At 42.9% G+C, this 20,003-nt stretch overlaps 1 protein-coding gene across 1 annotated transcript; it reads left to right on the top strand.

Moving 5' to 3' along the window:
• Positions 1 to 2,900: 2,900 nt before the first annotated feature.
• Positions 2,901 to 19,786, top strand: LOC308323496 (kelch-like protein 23). Its single transcript, XM_080775224.1, has 15 exons — positions 2,901 to 2,998; positions 4,510 to 4,711; positions 5,328 to 5,462; positions 6,183 to 6,263; positions 6,924 to 7,292; positions 7,786 to 7,920; positions 8,360 to 8,551; positions 10,142 to 10,288; positions 10,828 to 10,990; positions 11,425 to 11,559; positions 13,948 to 14,091; positions 14,355 to 14,552; positions 14,884 to 15,018; positions 18,211 to 18,361; positions 18,691 to 19,786. The coding sequence occupies exons 2-15, from the start codon at positions 4,556 to 4,558 to the stop codon at positions 18,968 to 18,970; spliced, it is 2,421 nt and encodes an 806-aa protein (XP_080631350.1). The 5' UTR covers positions 2,901 to 2,998; positions 4,510 to 4,555; the 3' UTR covers positions 18,971 to 19,786.
• Positions 19,787 to 20,003: the final 217 nt, after the last annotated feature.

The following is a 20,003-nucleotide window of genomic DNA, read 5'->3' as shown; positions in this document are numbered from 1 at the left end:
ACAAATGGTATTTTAGGATAAACGCACACACAAATCTATATATTTTTTGTAAAAATACGAAATACATTTGTAAATCGTGGAAAAACATTTGCAAATATTGTAAACACATTTGTAAATCTTGGAAACACATTTGTAAATCATGGAACATTTGTAAAAACATTCGAGACAAAGTTCTCCCCATACTCTCTCTCTCTAGAGACACAGCACTACCCCTCTCTCTGTTTCTGGCGCCCCCTACTGGTATAAATGAGTAACATACTCGTGCTCATAGACACAGGTACACAGGTACACGGACAAAGCTGGATGTAGAAGTGGTTGCACCACTTAAAAATAATGTCATGAAATATGTTTTATTCCCTTTTGTGATAGTGTGTGTTTTGCTTGTGGTTAATTCATTGGGTGTGACTTATCTCGTTGGCAAATATAACAGGATCACGTTTTCGTCGATATGACGGACGCCGTGGTGTCAGAGATCTTATCCATGTGATAAAAGAAACCTGGTCAGACTGTGTCTCCACTGGCAAAGACACTTCACCTATACGTTCAATAAATTATTCATGTATTCTTTGAAAAGCATGATTATGAATATTCATTTGCAAAGCCTTGACTTGAGGATAAAATAGACCCCTTTCCCAGCAGCCATGTTCACATGTCACAGCAGGGTCAACACGGGTGTAATATTTAGTGTGTATTTAATGTGATAACATTTTAAAAAGCATGTACATTTTACTACAAAAAATAATGAATTGAATATTTTTAAACGTGTGTACTGCAGTACTTTAACTCAAGTACTCATTTGACTGACCAACGTTCAATTGTAGTTGAATAATATTTTACCAAGAGTGTACTAGTACTGTCTACTGTACTGTGTAGCCTACGACTCAAGTGTTGTCATACCAAAACCTTCCTGCGTGTGTCACTGTGGGGCCTTTTTGCCATTCATCCATTTCTCCCAGTCTTCATAAATTATTTTTGTGAATTTATAATAGGCCTATGGTACACAATACTTAATTATAGGCTAGCCTAGTGTTCTGGTACTTCCCACAATATCTGGCTTGTATTGTGGCGAATATCGAAGTGATGATGTTGACGCATTTGGTAGCTTTATTGTTTTATGTTTATTTAGCTTTCAGGAGGAGCACAGGTTTAAAAAATAATGCAATTATTGTTAAATGTTACTATTATTTTCTCTTTTTAAGAGCTTGTACAAGATTGATTTAGATTTGCCTCGTGGATAATCAGATGTGATGTGGCCGCTGTGCCTTTTTCAATTACACTGCTTGCTGTAAAAGTACAAATGTGAATATGATCGTGCTAAAAATACTGTATGTTTCGCTGTCCATTCAGATTAACTGTATTGTCACTTAGATGCACGGTTTAAACTAAATCTACTCTTGATTTGGTTGACTAAAATGTATTTTGTCAGGCCTTGATGGAATCAAAATGTCTGATTTTACACTTTCTGAAAATAGCGCTATCTACAAGCTCACAATGCGTCGCAGTGCGTTGTGAGCTTGTAGATCGGCTATTTTCAGCATGCAACCAAGTGTAAATGACTTGTGTCTTTTACTTATAGACCTACTGGATCTCGTGTCCATTAGATCTCGTGTCCACCCTAACATTTTAGTCTAGTTTTTATTTGTTGACAAAATCGACATATTTCGCCATAGTTTTAGTCATCATGGCTTTGTTTATATTTAGTTTTTATGTAGTTTTTGTCAGGGAAAAAAGGTAGTTGACGAAAAAAAATTGTCATAGTATTAGTCGACGAAAACAACACTGCACACAGGGCAATAATTTATCAGCCAAACCAAACAGTATAGTGCAGTGTAGCCTACTCAAATTGCAGGTGCATGGATGCCAGTGTTTTCAATACAAGTACACAAACCTGTGGACTGGCGCCCTCTACTGACAGTGTTGTCAGGACTGGTGCTCTATTATTAAATGGATTTTCTGCCATGCAATACTATACTTGACAGACATTTCCATTCATGAACATGTAAATGTGAATCTCTTTCAACCATCATTTAATGCAATTCGACACAACCCATGCACCGCCTCAACATTTAACTACCAGATCATTGCTGTCAGGAGGAAACATGAATAAATCAGTGCTATTGTGCTATAGTGTTGTATAGTATAGTGTTTTCAAAATTAAAATGTTGGAGTTGGGTGGTTTCTTCTCGACAGGGCTTAAGAGTCTATCTCTGTTACAGTCCGCGTCTGTGTGTGCACACACACACGCACACGCACACGCACACACACACACACACACACACACTACCTTAAACATGTCCATTATGATGGAGGCCCAAGAGGGTGCATGACTGAGTGTCAAAAGCCCTTGAATATGATGGCAGTGATCTAGCAGTGATTCTCATTTTAATTTGAAGGATGCCCAGCAGTTTGACATGCATTAGGCTACTGTACTGACGCCATTTATATCTGGGATCTTAAAAAAAGCTTTTTTTTCTTCTTTTTAAAATTCTCCCAGGGGCCACAAGGGGGCGCCAGCCGCCAAACCCTAAGGTAAGCCCTAGCACACTAAAGCAGTAGTAGTACCCAGGAACAAACTAAACTAATACTCTTCCCTATCCCGCCACGTTATGGTGCTAAAAAAACAAAGCCCATGAAATAAATCACATAGGAAATAACCAAAACAACTGTGGTTTATTTAATTCAAATAATTATTTAAGGGTATTGTTTAATTTACGTTTGCCGGAACCAAAAGCAGTGGGTAGGGTAGGGGTCTAAGGGGGACACAGTTAGTGGTGACACTGTCCCTTTGAAGAGCAGAAGCGGGCGACGCGGAAAGTTTGTTGTTGTTCTCAGTTTTAATTTAAACGTCCAAATGTCTACATTAAATCATTAGTATTGGTTGACGGACTATAATACCATTACCGTTTGGTGTTGTGTGCGACTGCGTTGTTGTGGACACTGTTTGAATTGGACTAATTTCCTTTAGAGTTGTTTCTGTATGCAGACAACGACGATCGAGGTATGTTTACATTTTAGTGCTTTTTACCTCCTTTATGATGAATCCCTGTTCTGTTCTTTGACTAAATAGAAGTGTATATGTGTACGTCTCTAAATGTTTCGATGAATTGAACAAGGTGGTTAAACAAGTGTAATGCTTTATGGTGTCGTCCACTCACAGTTAACAGTCTTTGTATTGAGTTGTGCTTGAGATGTACTGTAATTCTGCAAACTGTTAATGCATACTTCAATCAATCAATGCAACGGTTTGTTGTACAGTATTTTGTTGTGGCTATTCATGTTTGCTTTGTATAGTGCAGTTGGTTCCCAAACTTGTTCACATCAAGGACCCCCAAATTGACACTAATTCGGACCCCCATTTGAAAAAGATATGCCAGGGAGGGACCCCCACAAGAGAATAATGTTATGGCTCTAGCAATGATTCTCAAGCCGTTTAATTATAAAAGGACCCCCCAGTTTGGACATGCATTATAGTCTACGGACCCCCATTTAATGGCATTTCTATCTCTGGGACCCCCCATTTATATTGTAAAATCAATGTCAATTTAGGTTCCATTTGTACACTCTCAGAGTTGCAGACCAATAAGGGTCCATTTGGTTCCATTTGTACACTCTCAGAGTTGCAGACCAATAAGGGTCCATTTGGTTCCATTTGTACACTCTCAGAGTTGCAGACCCATAAGGGTCCATTTGGTTTCCAAACTATCATTTAGCTGGGTACCCCCTGGAACTCCCTCAAAGACCCCTGGGGGTCCCCGGACCCCACTTTTTGAACCAGTTGGGGGCTGATATATGCTCAGCCTGGATTGGATTTAAACATTCAATACATTTCATTCTGATGAATTGAAAACTGCATGTGTGGACCCTATTGGAAACAAGTGTAATGCTTTATGGCGTCGTCCACAGTTAACAGCTTTTGAAATGTACCTATTCTGCATACTGTTAAAGGGAAACTTCACCCTTTTTGCACACTACTGCAGAGATTAAAATAGGGTGCATGTTACATCCCAAAACACAGTTTATAGTTAAGGGATGCAATAAAACAACAACCTCTGCATCCACGGGATGCACTACTGTACTGTTTTTTATTCTAGTTTATTTTGCTAGCTTTAGTTATAATAATAATTTCTTCTTCTGTTTTCTACATGAATATAACCACATTATAACCATATAAAATGAAATGGGAGTTAAATGCTGCGATTTGTAAACATGGCAAAATATGACTCCTAAAGTGGTTGAAGTGGGACTCATCAAATGTCCCTGGGACTCATTTCTAAAAGACCATCCCTGCATCCTGAGACTCATTACATTGAAAATGTAACTAACATACCGGTATTAAAACCTCCATCTTCCTCAGACTCACGGAAATAATGGCATTTCACGGTACACAAGGGCAGTTGTTTTAAAGCCACATTAACACATCAACAACAGTATTCACAATCACTGGTGAATAGTTGTAATTTGTCCGTTGATTATTAAATCTCCCTCTGGGATGTTGTCGTTGCATCTCAGGAGGCCGGCACCACCAGTGTACCACCGTCCTCACTAGGAGACTGAGATGTTTAAGGACTCCGGCCATCCCCAGAAGGTCTTAGCGGGCCTGAACAGGCTGCGGCTCAACGGTGCCTTGTTGTGTGATGTGATTCTGTGCTGCGAGGGACAGGAGTTCCCCTGCCATCGATACGTACTGGCCTGCTTCAGCTCACACTTTGAGGTAAGACAAGCACACACTCACCTGCTGTTTAGGGAATGATATTTCAATTCTACCGTGGCTTCACATAAAGTGTTGTTTTTGGCTCTTGAATAGTTTTCACTTAGCTTTAGTCACATTTTAATCACCTGGAATGTTCTAGTGTTAGTCCAGTTTTAGTTGACTAAATGTCATACGATTTTAGTCGACTAAAATATTTTAGTTTTGACAGGCCCTGATGTCGTCGTAATGGCAGACTACGGCAGCGTCGCAGCGCATTGTGAGATTATAGATCTGCTATTTTCAGCATGCAACCTAGCATAAAAGTGGTTCTCTTGTCCACTAGTTCCTCCCTAACATTTTAGTCTAGTTCTTTTTTTGTTGACGAAATTGTCAATATATTGAGTCTTAGTTTTAGTCATCATAGATTTGTTTTTTATTTAGTTTTTATTTAGTCAGTGAAAAAAGGTAGTCGACGAACATTCTTCGTCTTAGTTTTAGTCGACGAAAACGACACTGCTTCACATGAACCTAACATGCTATATATGTCTAATTAATATTGCTGACACAATGTAGATAAGATAGGCCTAATAAACCCTGAACACTACAGGCAAACCATTCCCCTTTTCACCCTGCACAGGCCATGTTTACATCTGCCACGAGGGAGTCCACACCGGAGAGGGTGACCATCAGTGGAGTGGAACCTCAGATGATTGGTGTGTTGGTGAACTACGCCTACACTTCAAAGGTGTCCGTCTCCACTGCGAATGTGCAGGTACTGCATTATCATCATGAACCTTTATTCATTGTCTCCATTGTCTCCCCTCTACATCAGGGGTTCTCAACGTTTTTGGCTGGGGACCCCCCCCGGAAATGTTTTGGCCATATCTCGCGACCCCTCCAAAATATATCATGAATGAATACCGAAAGCAGATAATAATCATTAAGGAAAGGTTATGCATGTTCTCTATGTGCACTATGTGTACTAGGCAAACACATTTCCATTTTTCAGCCATTCAGTTGCAAAAATAATAATAATTTGGGGACCCCCCAAAATTATTTGGCGACCCCCCCCCCCCCCATCTCTATATGAATAGAGATGGCATCCAAGTTCTCCTTCCATCCACTTGCATTAAGATGCTCAAAAGCGCATGAGGCGATTTCACTCCTCCTTCCGGCTAGTAACAGAGTGCATTCTGGGGTGGATTGGGCCCAAACACATGAACGCGCGGCCTTTGTACGAGCACGAACGCGCACGAACGTGCTGCCGTCGTGAACGTGCACAATGATAGTCAACGGACCAGCGCGTTCATGTGTTTGGGCCCACGCTGCAATACCACATTCGGCCACTATGTCCATTTCGCCTCAGGGTTTCCTCTGGGTGCCGTCTCTATTCATATATACTCTAAGGTTGTGACCCACGGGTTGAGAAGCCCTGCTCTACATAACATTGGTGATGCTTGACAGATATTGTTGTTTATTTGGTCTACTCTAGGCCCTGCTGGCAGCATCAAGCATGTTGGGCGTCACGGCTGTTGGAGATGCCTGCCGTGACTTCCTGAAGCGTCGCATGGATGTGAGTAGCTGTGTAGGGATTTACTGCTTTTCTGAGGAGGACCACTCCGTTTAGAATGTTGGAGAAACTCACCCGGACCCAGACAGGTCAACATGCTAGCTGGAAAACCAACAATCTTATCTTGACGATAGCAATAGGAAACCAATGTGTTTAATATTTCCATTAAGCTGTCACTGACTGACTAATATAGAGAGTATGCAAATGCATGATTTTCCCATCAGAACACCTGATATGCCCCTCATTTAGACTGAGTGGCAAAACATTGGGCAGCATGGAGGGTTGGAGTACAGAAAGTAGCTCATAACGTTTCTATGGTGGATTTTTATGAAACAAAAACTTTGCAGATAGAAAGAGGATAATTGAAGGTTTTCGTACAGCTGAAATGTTGGTGAGTTTAACATTGTTTAATGCAATCAGACAGGACTTTTCTGTTTGGATGAATGGGCTGTCAAGGCCAGAAATTAGTTTTTCTTGCCACTCAGTGGGCATTCCCGCATAACTTCCAGGTACGATGTCACGCGCATACCCTCTATACAAGGGAAAATGGCATTTCAACATGGTGGTACGCAAAAGCAGTTTTAAAAAGCCTAGGTTCCATCCTGGCTTCATTTATAAATTGATTTATAAATCTCCCTCTGGGATGCTGTCGTTGCATTTCAGGAGTCCAGCACCTCCTCACAGGAGGCTGAGATGTTTGAGGACTCCGTCCATCCCCAGAAGGTGTTAAAGGGCCTCAACAGGCTGCGCCGTACTCCAGGCTCAACACACACGTCGGGGATCAAGGAGGGAGTTCCAGAGGCTGATAGAGTTGTGCGGGGGGTGGTGAAGGCAGGTGGAGGACGGAGGCAGCCTAACCGCATGGCTGCGCTACGAAGTCCCTTTGCCTCTCCCAACACCCAGAGACCGAGACCCAAGCAAAGGCCGAAGGACGTAGAGAGGGCCTTGTTGTGTGATGTGATTCTGTGCTGTGAGGGACAGGAGTTCCCCTGCCATCGATACGTACTGGCCTCCTTTTGCTCATACTTTGAGGTAATTTCACACATTTGCAAAATTTGACCTTGGCATTCACTTCATTTACAATTTAGGCATTTAGCAGACGCTCTTAATCCAGAGCGATTTACATTGAGCAATAACAAAAAGCATGGCATACATCACATACATAAAAAGTAAGCTAAGAATGTAACAGTGGAGTATCTATTAAACTATACATATAAGCTATACATGTATACTATACTATACTATACTATACTATACTATACTATACTATCCTATCCTATCCTATCCTATCCTATCCTATCCTATACTATACTATACTATACTATCCTATCCTATCCTATCCTATCCTATCCTATCCTATCCTATCCTATCCTATACTATACTATACTATACTATACTATACTATACTATACTATACTATACTATAAAGTGAACCTAACATGCTATATCTAATGTATTCATTGTTGACACAATTTAAATGAGAAAGGCCTAAACCCTGAAAACATCACCTTTTCACCCTGCACAGGCCATGTTTACATCTGGCATGATGGAGTCCACACAGGACCGGGTGTCCCTCGGTGGCGTGGAACCTGAGATTGTTGGTATGTTGGTGAACTACGCCTACACGTCAAAGGTGTCCATCGCCACAGCGAATGTGCAGGTACTGCATTATCATCATCGTCATCATGAACCTTATTCATTTGTCCTACGTGCGTGCTTACTTCCCATTCTGGGCGGGAACCCCCTTTTGGTGTTTTAAGCATTGTCATGCTTTAGCTATTGAAAAATAGCAGATCTACAAGCTCTACGAGCTTGTATAGAACTGCTATTTATTTTAAATCGTGAAAATGTGGCGCAAACCTTTGAATATATATTCTTTCAGAGCGAACATTTTTAACTCAAATCTTTGCTTCTGGTGGATGAGGTCCCTGGAAGGACACATGTTCAGATGGGGGTCGGCGGCCAATTACATATATATATTTGGGGGTCCTTGACATGAAAATGTTTGAGAACCACTGAAACATCAGGATTAGAAAACATTTGTAGAATCTGTTCTCAGGTCTAAATGGGTTAATAAACACATGTTTGGTCTACTCTAGGCCCTGCTGGCAGCAGCCAACCTGTGGGACATCACGGCCGTTGGAAACGCCTGCGGTGACTTCATGAAGCGTCACATCGACAGGAAGAACTGTGTAGAGATGTTCTGCTTCTCTGAGGACCACTCCTGTGGCACGTTGAAGAAACACAGCATGGACTACATTCTGGAACACTTCTGTGTTCTCTACCGACAGGTCAGTCATAGAGCGCCGAAGTCCTGACGCCAGTCGCTCGTCCCCTCGATTCCCCTGGTTCACGGAAGTAATCTCTCTATGGAGAATAGCATCATAGCATGGGGTGATCTTAATATTGTGCGTCGCAGTCCCGCCCCCTTTCATGACGACGCCAGGCCCAGGAAATGATTCCCAATGCATTTTTCCTCATAGACATAGTATTTATTTAAAGACGGTTACGTCGCGGACAAAGCCAACTCGAGTTGTGACAAATCATGACAATAAACACAATATTTTGGACCAAACAAATAATTACAAAGAATAAAAACAACAAAAATGTGTTTGTTGTCATGATTTGTCACCACAAGAGTTGGCATTGTACGACACACAGGGAATCATTTTCTGGGCCCTGGTAGGGGGCAGGACTGCGACGCTCTATAAGCATTGTGGTCCAAAAATATACAAGCTGTCTCTGCGTTATTGTCAGGGAGGTTTATGACAGTCAGTCACTCATTATGATAGTCTGTTTCTAGCGAAAATGTAACTAATTCAGCAGCAGTAACATTAGCGTTTTCTCTCAGTCAGTTGATTCTTCATATCCATATGAGTGAAACGGCCGGGGTGATATGTTTATTTTTCAAACACAGTTCTTATATGAGGCGATCTAAAATCCCGCTATGGGGATTACAATGCAAATAAAAAGTACATGAACCTGTGGATTAGCGCCCTCTACCGATATTGACGTCAGACTTCGGTGCTCTGTTGAGGCATCATACATTTACCAAGTTGTTTTGTTTGTTGGCTTTTACACCCATGACTTTGTTTTATTACCATTTCTCCAAGGTGTCACCAGTAACTGACCTAGACCTGGGTAGAAACATCAGTCATGTCAACTGTCTGTGACCAGTGTTGATTTTGTCGACTAAAACTAAGACAAAAAAATGTTCGTCGGCTACCTTTTTCCACTGACGAAACCTAAATGAAAACTAAGCTATGATGACTAAAACTATGACTAAATATATACTGACAATTTCGTCAACAAATAAAAACTAGACTAAAATAGGAAGGCACTAGTGGACAAAAGATCCAGTATAAGCCATTTTACAATAATCTACAAGCTCACAGCTCACGTTACAGTCTCACGACGGCATCAAGGCCCACCAACATACATTTTGTTCGACTATAATATCAACTGTAGATTTAGTCGACTAAAATCATATGATATTTTGTTGACTAAAACTAGACTTAACACTAAAACATTCCATGTGACTAAAACGTGACTAAAACGAAATGAAAACTATTCAAGAGACTAATGACTAAAACTAAAAATCTAAATTTGATGCCAAAAACAACACTGACTGTGAGCACTTCAGAGGAGGAAAGTTCCCTGGAGTCAGTTCATCTTTTAGATATTAACGTTTTCTTCTACCAACAGGTCCCAGAGTCAGTTCATCTTTTAGATATTAACCCACCTGTGTTTTCTTCTACCAACAGGTCCCAGAGTCAGTTCATCTTTTAGATATTAACCTACTGTGTTTTCTTCTACCAACAGGTCCCAGAGTCAGTTCATCTTTTAGATATTAACCTACCTGTGTTTTCTTCTACCAACAGCCAGAGTTTCTCTCCCTCTCTGTGGAGAGACTGACAGAGATCCTCTCCAGTGATCACCTGAATGTTCCCAAGGAGGACATGGTGTTTGAGGCTGCTATGATGTGGTTCGACAAGTGTCCTGCTACCTGCAGGCACAGCTTTGGAAAGGTCAGTCTTTTCTTATTCTCACATCCTGGACCTATATGATATTGATACTACTACTACTACTACTACTTTTTTTCTATAATTTTTATCCCATTTCTTTTCACCCAGTGTCAATTATCCAATGTAATCCTGGGCGCTACACTTCCTCTGCCAACCTGGGGGGGCAGCGGACTGACCTCATGCTCCCTTCTATGCATGAGGAGTCCAAGCTGCTTCTTTTCACCTGACAGGGGGGGAATTTCCCCGGACGGACGTAGCGCGTGGTAGGAACAGGAAGGTCCTTTCAGGTGCCCCGGCTGGCCAGGGGGAGGTAGTTTAGAGACCAGGATTACTGCATTACCTTTTTGTGAGTAGGCCTACCTACCCTAGGGGAGAACATGCAAACTCCACACAGAAAGGCCCTTTTTACGAGAACACATTTTCTGTACGCAGAAGACACAGGATTTTGTGTCTTATAACAATCAATTGAATAATTGTTGTTTTACCGAATGTCCAGTTGAACTAATAAATAATCGGTGTTCCACTTTATTTTAATTTTTAAGGTACTAGAGCACATCCGTCTTCCTCTCGTCAGTCCCTCCTACCTTCCCACTGTGGTTCTGTGTCTGGATGTGGTGAAAGAACACGAGGGCTGCCAGAGGTTCATCTCTGAGGCCAAGAAGGAGAGACCCTACCATAACACAGCACGCCCCCGCAGGCCCACAGGTACCCTACTGTAACACAGCACGGCCCCGCAGGTACCCTACTGTAACACAGCACGGCCCCGCAGGTACCCTACTGTAACACAGCACGGCCCCACAGGTACCCTACCGTAACACAGCACGCCCCCGCAGGCCCACAGGTACCCTACTGTAACACAGCACGGCCCCACAGGTACCCTACTGTAACACAGCACGCCCCCGTAGACCCACAGGTACCCTACTGTAACACAGCACGCCCCCGTAGACCCACAGGTACCCTACTGTAACACAGCACGACCCCACAGGCCCACAGGTATCCTGCTGAACACATGCATGTTAAAACCAATCTACTCTGTCTCACCTTGTCCTTCTCTCCTGCTGGTTGAAGTGTCTCACCTTGTCCTTCTCTCCTGCTGGTTGAAGTGTCTCACCTTGTCCTTCTTCTCCTGCTGGTTGCAGTGATAGTGACGGTGGGAGCAAAGTGTAACAAAGGTGGTTTTCACAAAGTGGAGAGCCTGGATCCCCTGAAGAACAACAGGAAGACTCTAGGATATCTGCCCTTTAAAGCACAGGAGTATGCTGTGGTCGCGTCAGGTGAGGATTACCATCAGAGGACTGGATCCTATACTCTGAATTGTTGCACCAGAATTACATTTGGATGATGTCCTGAAGGGTACAATTGAAGCATTCAGATTAGAAGACTCTCTTATCCATAGCTGTAATTACAAGAAAAATGAAAAAATATGACAATGTCACGCAACCTTGTCAACTAACTAACAGTGTAAATAGTCACTTAATGGAGTGCAAAGAAGAAAGAAACATATAAAAGAAACTAGGACACCAGGTAAACATACACCTAACAACTGCAGGGAAACATACACCTATCCTTGTTGAGGGATACTGGGAACAGGGTTATTACTTGCGCAAGCAGAGTACTAGTTTCGCCCAGGACGATATTCGATGCGTATGCACCGTCCCAGCAAACAATGCGTATGCACCATCCCAGCAAACAATGCGTATGCACCGTCCCAGCAAACAATGTGTATGCACCGTCCCAGCAAACAATGTGTATGCACCGTCCCAGCAAACAATGCGTATGCACCGTCCCAGCAAATGACGTAATGACTAGTTCATTGAGAGCTAGTTATACCAGTTATACCCTGACGTCATATGCTGGGACGTGCATACGCATCAAAAGTGGAGCAAAGTAACCACAGTATACCGCTAATCAACTTACAAATTACATATACATATACATAGAGGCATTTCCTTTAATCCACCCGACACTGATCGACTGACTTATTTCAGTTTATATACATTTTTTTCCATCGGATATCGATGATTTTTTTCTTCTTTGAGAAACTAAAAAGGGATCCAGAATAATTCTAAATCAATAAAACTGTATTTCTTTTATAGATAGAAACTGGTACCATACTTCATAATACTACTTTTTTACATGCATAAAGTAGGTAGGTAGCAAACGGTTAAACCTAATAATTCAACATTTCAAACGTTCCTTCACAGAGAAGCTGAGCTTTGACAGTTTGTAGCGGTCGACAGTACTTGCGCTCTGCTTGCGCACTAGTAGGCCATTTATGGTGCAACAAGCAAGTAGGCACTCGAAAGAGTGCAGTTCTAGTTTGACTACTGTAATTACTGATAGCTCACAGGTGTTGTTGTTTTCTTTTTTTCTTTTTACTACAATAATATTAGCTATAGTGCAGCCAGTGGTGAGGTTGGTATACTATTGTATAGCCCACAGCTTATGTTACAACTATCTTGGTGAATTTCTGTAAAAGTCTCTCCTTTTATAAGTGTACCACAGTGATGCAAATAGGTTTTCAATGTAATGAGTCCCAGGATGCAGGGATGGTCTTTCAGAAATGAGTCCCAGGGACATTTTATGAGTCCCACTTCAACCACGTTAGGAGTCATATTTTGCCATTTTTATAAATTGCAGCATTTAACTCCCATTTCATTTTATATGGTTATAATATGGCTATATTCATGTAGAAAACAGAAGAAGAAAGTATTATTATAACTAAAGCTAGCAAAATAAACTAGAATAAAAAACAGTACAGTCGTACAGTAGTGCATCCCGTGGATGCAGAGGTCGTTGTTTTATTGCGTCCCTTAAAGGGACACTTCACCCTTTTTGCAAATAAATATATGTTAATGACGTTTAGAAGCTTTAGAACACTTTCCTGGGGGTCTTTATGTGTGTTTTAGATATTTTAGATTGTAGCAGTGAGCCTGTTGTCTCTGATGTCATGGACACTGGGCTCACTTCCTTCCTGGACTACATCAAGGACTGTCTAAAGAGGACAAGAAGCGAAGACTGTAAGGGCGCCGCCATGTTGATCACATGGTGCTCCATGGAAGGAAAGGAACATGCGCAGTTGCAGACCAAGGCTGCATAAAGCCCATTGCGCATGTTTCTTTCCTTCCATGGAGCACCATGTGATCAACATGGCGGCGCCCTTACGGTCTTCGCTTCTTGTCCATGACATCAGAGACAACAGGCTCACTGCTACAATCTAAAATATCTAAAACACACATAAAGACTGTTGTCTCAGTAAGACAGCTCTCCCCCCTATATCCACAAGGAGGAGCAGTGCACCAAAGAATTATGGGAATCGTAGTCCAGGAAGGTAGTGAGACCAGTGTCCATGACAACAGGCTCACTGCTACAATCTAAAATATCTAAAACCACATATTACACACATAAATACCCCCAGGAAAGTGATCTAAAGCTTCTAAACGTCATTAACATATATTTTTTTTGCAAAAAGGGTGAACTGTCCCTTTAACTCTAAACTGCGTTTTGGGATGCAAAATGCATACACACAATAACATAGAAGATGGAGAAAATAAAAAGATACGTGAAGACATTTCAACTTGTGTATTAAAGCATATTACAATCTTTATTTCTTTTAAACAATGGAGGAATGACTGGTTTTAATTCTGCTCTTCTCCCACCAGGCTCCACTCTGTATTTGGCCGGAGGATATCTTGAAGGTTTGGCCATTAAGGATCGTTTGGCCAGTAAGGAGGTGTGGCGCTACGACGTTCACCATAAGTCATGGCTGAAGACGGCTCCCATGAAGACGGCCCGCTATGGCTTCAGTAAGACTGTCACTCAGTTCAACCACGTTAACCCTGGAGTCCCTGTTCTGGTTATATATCATAGGCAAAAATAATAAGATAATCATCATTTGTGGGATGAGCAGTGCTGCTAAGTGGGTTGTGCGGTTCCCATGAAAAATGCCCTCTTGCCAACACAAACTGTGGTATCGGGATCCGATCGGATCGGAAAAATCGGGAGTGTGTGTCCCTAGTTCTAATGATCTTGTCTTTGTGTGTTTTTATCTCTGCCCAACCCCACCCAGGCCTGGTGGAGCTGGATGGATGTGTGTTTGCCGTGGGGGGCTCTGGGAGTGAGGAGAGTAAAGCCTCCATGGAGCGCTACGACCCCCAAAACAACACCTGGAAGCTGCTGAAGGATGCCGTGCCCGAGGCTTGTCGTGCCGAAGCTCTCGTCTCGTCTCCGCTTGTGGTCGCACGAGGAAGATGGCTCTATTTTATTGGTACGGACGGGTTAATTAAGGTCCCGTTCACGTCTTTACTTCGGTAGACTCGATGCGAACGGGCATCATTCTTGCATCATTCTTGCATATTAAATGTGCCTTCTGCCTTAGTTTGCCCTCTCACTGCGCAATTCATAAACTACACAGTGAAATCTATAGTGTTTTTGAGTGGTGCAACCACTCCAAGGAACAGTAATGTCTGTGTTCACCCATGTGTTCGTTCACCTATGTGTCCGCCTACCTATGAGTACCAGTATGACTATATGTGTGTCTTTATCTCTCTCTCTCTCTCTCTCTCTCTCTCTCTCTCTCTCTCTCTCTTGGACCCTAGGTCGTGATCCAGTCCAGGTCTCCAAGTACGACCCTGAAAAATCTGTGTGGAAAAAGGTCACTCCATTTGGGTCCCTTCCAATGCATAGTGATCCGTCAGCTGCTTGTGTTCTGAATGGAAAGATCTATGTTACAGGTAACATACCTGGTCTTATAGATCTATGTTACAGGTATCGTACCTGTTCTTAACACATTTAGACCCGAGATCCATTCTACCAAATGTTTTCTGAAAAACCCATTTCCTTTTTCATGTAAAGGACCCCCAGAATTATCTGTAATTGGCCGTGGACCCCCAGAAGCAAAGATTTGAGTTAAAAAAATGTTCGCTCTGAAAGAATATATATTCAAATATTTACGCCACATTTTAACGATTTTTTCAAAAATAGCAGACCTGCAAGCTCAGCTTGTAGATCTGCTATTATTCAATAGCTAAAGTATAAATGCAAAAAACACCAAAAGGGCCCTGTATGGGTTAAAATCTAAGTAAAGCAAAGCAACATCAAATAAAACTCCAAATAGTTGTAATCGTTTCGGTTCGGTCTCTATCCTTGTATTACTCTATGACAGGGGTTTTCAATAGGTGGTCCGTGGACCACTGGTGGTCCGTGGAGGTGTTCCATGTGGTCCCTGACCATACATTTAGTAATGTAGGATCTGTAGATTCTTTCCACTAGTTGAGAAACCATGAACTGAATGACCTGGTGACCTATGGTGGCCGTAGTAATTTACTGACAAGTTGGAGGTCAAGAAATTCAACAGAAAGAGGGAGTTACAATCTCAAGAGGGGGAGGTTCACCGGATTGTCTGGTTGAGTCATTATTATTAGGAAATGATCAGTAGTCCATGGGACCATTGGTTGACAAATGTATACACATGGGATGCATAGCGACTGACGCAAAAGCACTAATCTTAGCCCAGGTCCCCACCCAACACAAACAGTGGTCCCAAGGTTAACTCTAAGTCAGGGTGGTGGTCCCTCGTTCACAATCCGTTGACAACCTCTGCTCTATGACACACACCCACCACAGTGAACCCGCCCACAGAACTGGCTAAAGGCACAGTCAGAATGGCTCCTTCGTACAGTAAGCTACTTGAGTAAATTAAGCACAGTAAGCTTACAGTACAGACCTTAGTTCCATAAGACAGTGGTTCCCAAAGTGGGAACCACTATTATTTCCAGGGGGTCCCCAGCTAAATGATAGTTTGGAACCAAATGGACCCTTATGGGTCTAACATTGATTTTACAATATAAATTGATAGAAATGCCATTAAATTCTTTATTCAGATGGATCCTCATTAGCTTCCACCGAAGTAGCAGCTACTCTTCCTGGGGTCCATGACAAACAATACATAGAACACAACACAATAAAAATAACACTGCACAATTAAAACACAATTGTACAATCTTGCAAAAATACATTCAGAATACAAATACATAGGGGCACGGTGGCACAGTTGGTAGTGCTGTCGCCTCACAGCTAGAAGGTCCTGGGTTCGATTCCCGCTCGGGGCGCTGTGGGTGCTGGCGGCGTGTTTCCTCCTCCGCGTCATCAGTGCCCATACCTGAAGGTGGGGTTGGCGAAAGGGCCTTTCTGTGTGGAGTTTGCATGTTCTCCCCGTGTCCCCTAGGGTAGATACCCTCACAAAAACATCCAGTAATCCTGGTCTCTAAACTGCCTCCCCCTGGCCAGCCGGGGCGCCTGATGGAGGGGAAAGGAACTGGTTGGAATAACGTGTTCCTTCCACGCGCTACGTCCAACCAGGGAAACTCCCCCTGTCAGGTGTAAAGGAGCAACTTGGACACTCAAGCATGAAGGAAGCATGAGTTAAGTCCGTTGCTCTCCCCAGGTTGGCGGAGGGTGTTTAGAGCCCAGGATCACATTAGATGATTGACACAGGGGTGAAAAATGGGTTACAAAATCGTGGGATAAAAAATATAAAAAATTAAAAAAAAAGAATACAAATACATTTAAGACATTAAAAGTACAGAGAAATAAAAACACTTAACAAGACATCCCCTTAAATAATGTCAGCTAATTCAAATTAAAATTGGGGTAATTGATCAGGTGTTAAATGAGGGTCCGTAGACTAATGTTATGTCCAACGGGGGGGGCGCCAAATCTTCTCTCATTTGGGTCTCCCATAATAAATGTCGATTTAGGGGTCCTTGACATGAACAAGTTGGTGAACCACTGCCATAAGTAAAGTAATAGACTCACTTCAACTTCACTGCAGGTCAGTCGCCCACATTTGACTCGTTTCTAGACCATGAACCCAGACAAGACTGAGCTTCTCTTCTTCCCAGCTAAGTCCTGCCCTATGCGGGAGTTAACTATTTCCGTAGACAACGCCCTGGTAACGTCTGTCCCAACAGCCAGGAATCTTGGTGTTGTCCTGGACAGTCAGCTCTCGTTCAAAGCTCACATCACAGCTGTCACTCGATCCTGTAGGTTCACACTCTATAACATACGACGAATTAGACCGTTCCTCACCCAGGAATCAGCCCAGCTCCTAATCCAGACAACAGTCTTGTCAAAACTTGACTATTGTAACTCCCTCCTTACTGGCCTACCAGCATGTGCACTTAAGCCTCTCCAGCTGATCCAAAATGCCGCAGCTCGCTTGGTCTTCAACCAGCCAAAATTCTCACATGTCTCCCCCCTGCTCCGCTCCCTCCACTGGCTCCCGGTCGCTGCCCGCACAGAATACAAAACTCTGATGCTGGCATTCAAAGCAACCAAAGGTATGGCTCCCCCATATCTTGCAAGTATGATTGAACCCTACAAACCCTCCCGCGCACTCAGATCAGCGAACGCAGGGAAGCTGGAAGTACCCTCACTAAAAACGCCGGGACAACGCTCCACACGTCCCAAACTCTTCTCCCTTCTGGCTCCAAAACTGTGGAATGCACTTCCCATGGCAGTCAGAACTGCAGCATCACTCCCAATCTTCCGCCGTAGTCTGAAAACCCACCTTTTCAGACTCCATCATGGCCCATAGCACTTACTCTACCCTAGATAGCACTTCTGTAGACTTAGATAGCATTTGAAACAGACTTACATGAAACAGGCATGTTATGTAGACAGCACTAGAATTGCATTGTATATAGTCATAGCACGCCATAGTACATATGTATAGCATAGTAGTATATATGTAAAGTTTATACGTATAAATTTCATTATATAGATATTCCACTGTTACTTTCTTAGCTTACGCATGTTTCATGATGAATGTTTTTATGTGATGTATTCCCATGCTTTTGTTCTTGCTTAATGTAAGTCGCTCTGGATTAAGAGCGTCTGCTAAATGCCTAAATTGTAAATTGTAGACCATGGTTGCTTCATGGCGTGCTTCAACCCAGAGACCAACTGTTGGACCACGTGTGACCCCTTAAAACGTAACCCGCTACGCTACCGGCATAGCCTGGCTGTGATGGACGGACAGATCTACATTCTAGGAGGCCTGGATCACGAAAAGAGGTGAGACACTGTTCACCACCAGCAGGAACGTGCACACACAGACATCAAAGGGGGCTTCAGCCCCTGCCCGTTTACCCGTCTGTAAAACAACTGCCCTCTCCAGGGACCGCGAATGCAGCATTTGCTACATGGTGAAACAAATGCAAATGCCACTCCTTTCCATGTCATACCGAGAAGGCAGCAGTCGGGTGAATTGCTTTTTTTCCGAAGTCTCCTGAAGTTGGAACGCAGGATTTTTGCGTTGAACAAATTTGTTTTGAAATCCATGTTTTGATGTCCACACCATGGGTCCTTCTCTTATGGCTATGTTGGTGTCTCTTTTCATGCAGAAATGTGAAGAGCATGGCGCGCTACTGTGAGGAGACCAACAGGTGGGAGAGCATGGAGTCTGGTGCTGGTGGTGCATTCCACTGTGTCACTCTCAGGCTGAGGAAGGATCACGTACCCGTGGCTGGTGACGATGATGAAAGCTCTGATGATTCTTCCGATGATGAAGATCCAAATGGTTATGACACTGATAACGCTTATTATGCTGATTATACTCAGGAGGAGGAGGAGGATAACGAACGGCAATGGGCAGGATGGCAAATGGCACGTGATTTCTCTTAAAGGGATTGTGACTGTGTTTTTTTTAGCTTTGCCTCCACTCCTGTGGCTGTCCCTGTGTCTGTATGTCTGTCCCTGTGTACGTCTGTATGCCTGTCTCTGTGTATGTCTGTCTCTGTGTATGTCTGTATGTCTGTCTCTGTGTCTGTATGTCCTTCTCTGTGTCTGTATGTCTGACCCTGTGTCTGTATGTCTGTCTCTGTGTCTGTATGCCTGTCTCTGTGTCTGTATGTCTGTCTGTGCATCTGTATGTCTGTCTCTGTGTCTGTGTCTGTGTGGGGGTCCCCAGGGTGCGCTCCTCACTTCACAAGGGTGTGATTTTTTTACTAGGTTTTCTGAGCTCAATTGCACCCAAAAAAACGGAACTTTTAATATTCAGTAGATGTTCTTTGGTCTGGGGTTTTCTGGCTCCAACAAAGTGCTCTGATTTTCCTGCTGTTTGTGATGTCACAGCCTGCAAATCCCATATGTGTTAATGGGATTTGAATCGACTGCACTGGTTCTGATGTGCCAATAGATAGTAGTAGTATAATAAATAGTTAGTAGGGATGTGGGGTGTCAAACCTCCCTGTACAACCATCATATTTGTTTAATAGACATTTGTTCCCTTGATAGAAAGTGCTGTGCTTGCAGCTTGGATGAATGAGTCATGTCTCCCCTGGATGAATGAGTCATGTCTCTCAAATAATTAGAAAGAAGAAAATGTCACACTTTTTTTTCTTGTTTTTCTTCTTCGTAATTTTTTCGTCCAAGATATTGTGTTCATTGTCATTATTTGTCTCAACTCGAGGTCTTTAAATAAAAGCTTTTTGAAATGTCTATGGGAAAAATGCATTGGGAATTATTTCCTGGGCCTGGCGTCGTCATGAAAGGGGGCGGGACTGGGCCTGGCGTCGTCTATGATACACAAAATTAGCAGGGACCATTTACCTGGCGTAGACCCGCTGTTGGGACTTTAATCTGCTATTTTCGACAATGATATTTTGTGTGTGCGTGTCCATGCGTGCGTGCATGTGTGCATGTAGGCTCCGTGCAC

The sequence above is a fragment of the Protomyctophum bolini genome, assembly GCF_963924005.1.
Source record: "Protomyctophum bolini genome assembly, chromosome: 11".
In the NCBI taxonomy this organism is placed as follows: Eukaryota; Metazoa; Chordata; class Actinopteri; order Myctophiformes; family Myctophidae; genus Protomyctophum; species Protomyctophum bolini.
The sequence above is the reverse complement of the archived record's forward strand: the minus strand, read 5'-3'. Positions and strand labels throughout refer to the sequence as shown.

Excerpts from the sequence above, each read along its gene's own strand:
- LOC308323496 (XM_080775224.1), top strand. The coding sequence starts at position 4,556 with ATGTTTAAGGACTCCGGCCATCCCCAGAAGGTCTTAGCGGGCCTGAAC. Across the intron at positions 5,463-6,182 it reads TCTCCACTGCGAATGTGCAG|GCCCTGCTGGCAGCATCAAG; the intron begins GTACTGCATTAT and ends GGTCTACTCTAG. Across the intron at positions 8,552-10,141 it reads TCTGTGTTCTCTACCGACAG|CCAGAGTTTCTCTCCCTCTC; the intron begins GTCAGTCATAGA and ends TTCTACCAACAG.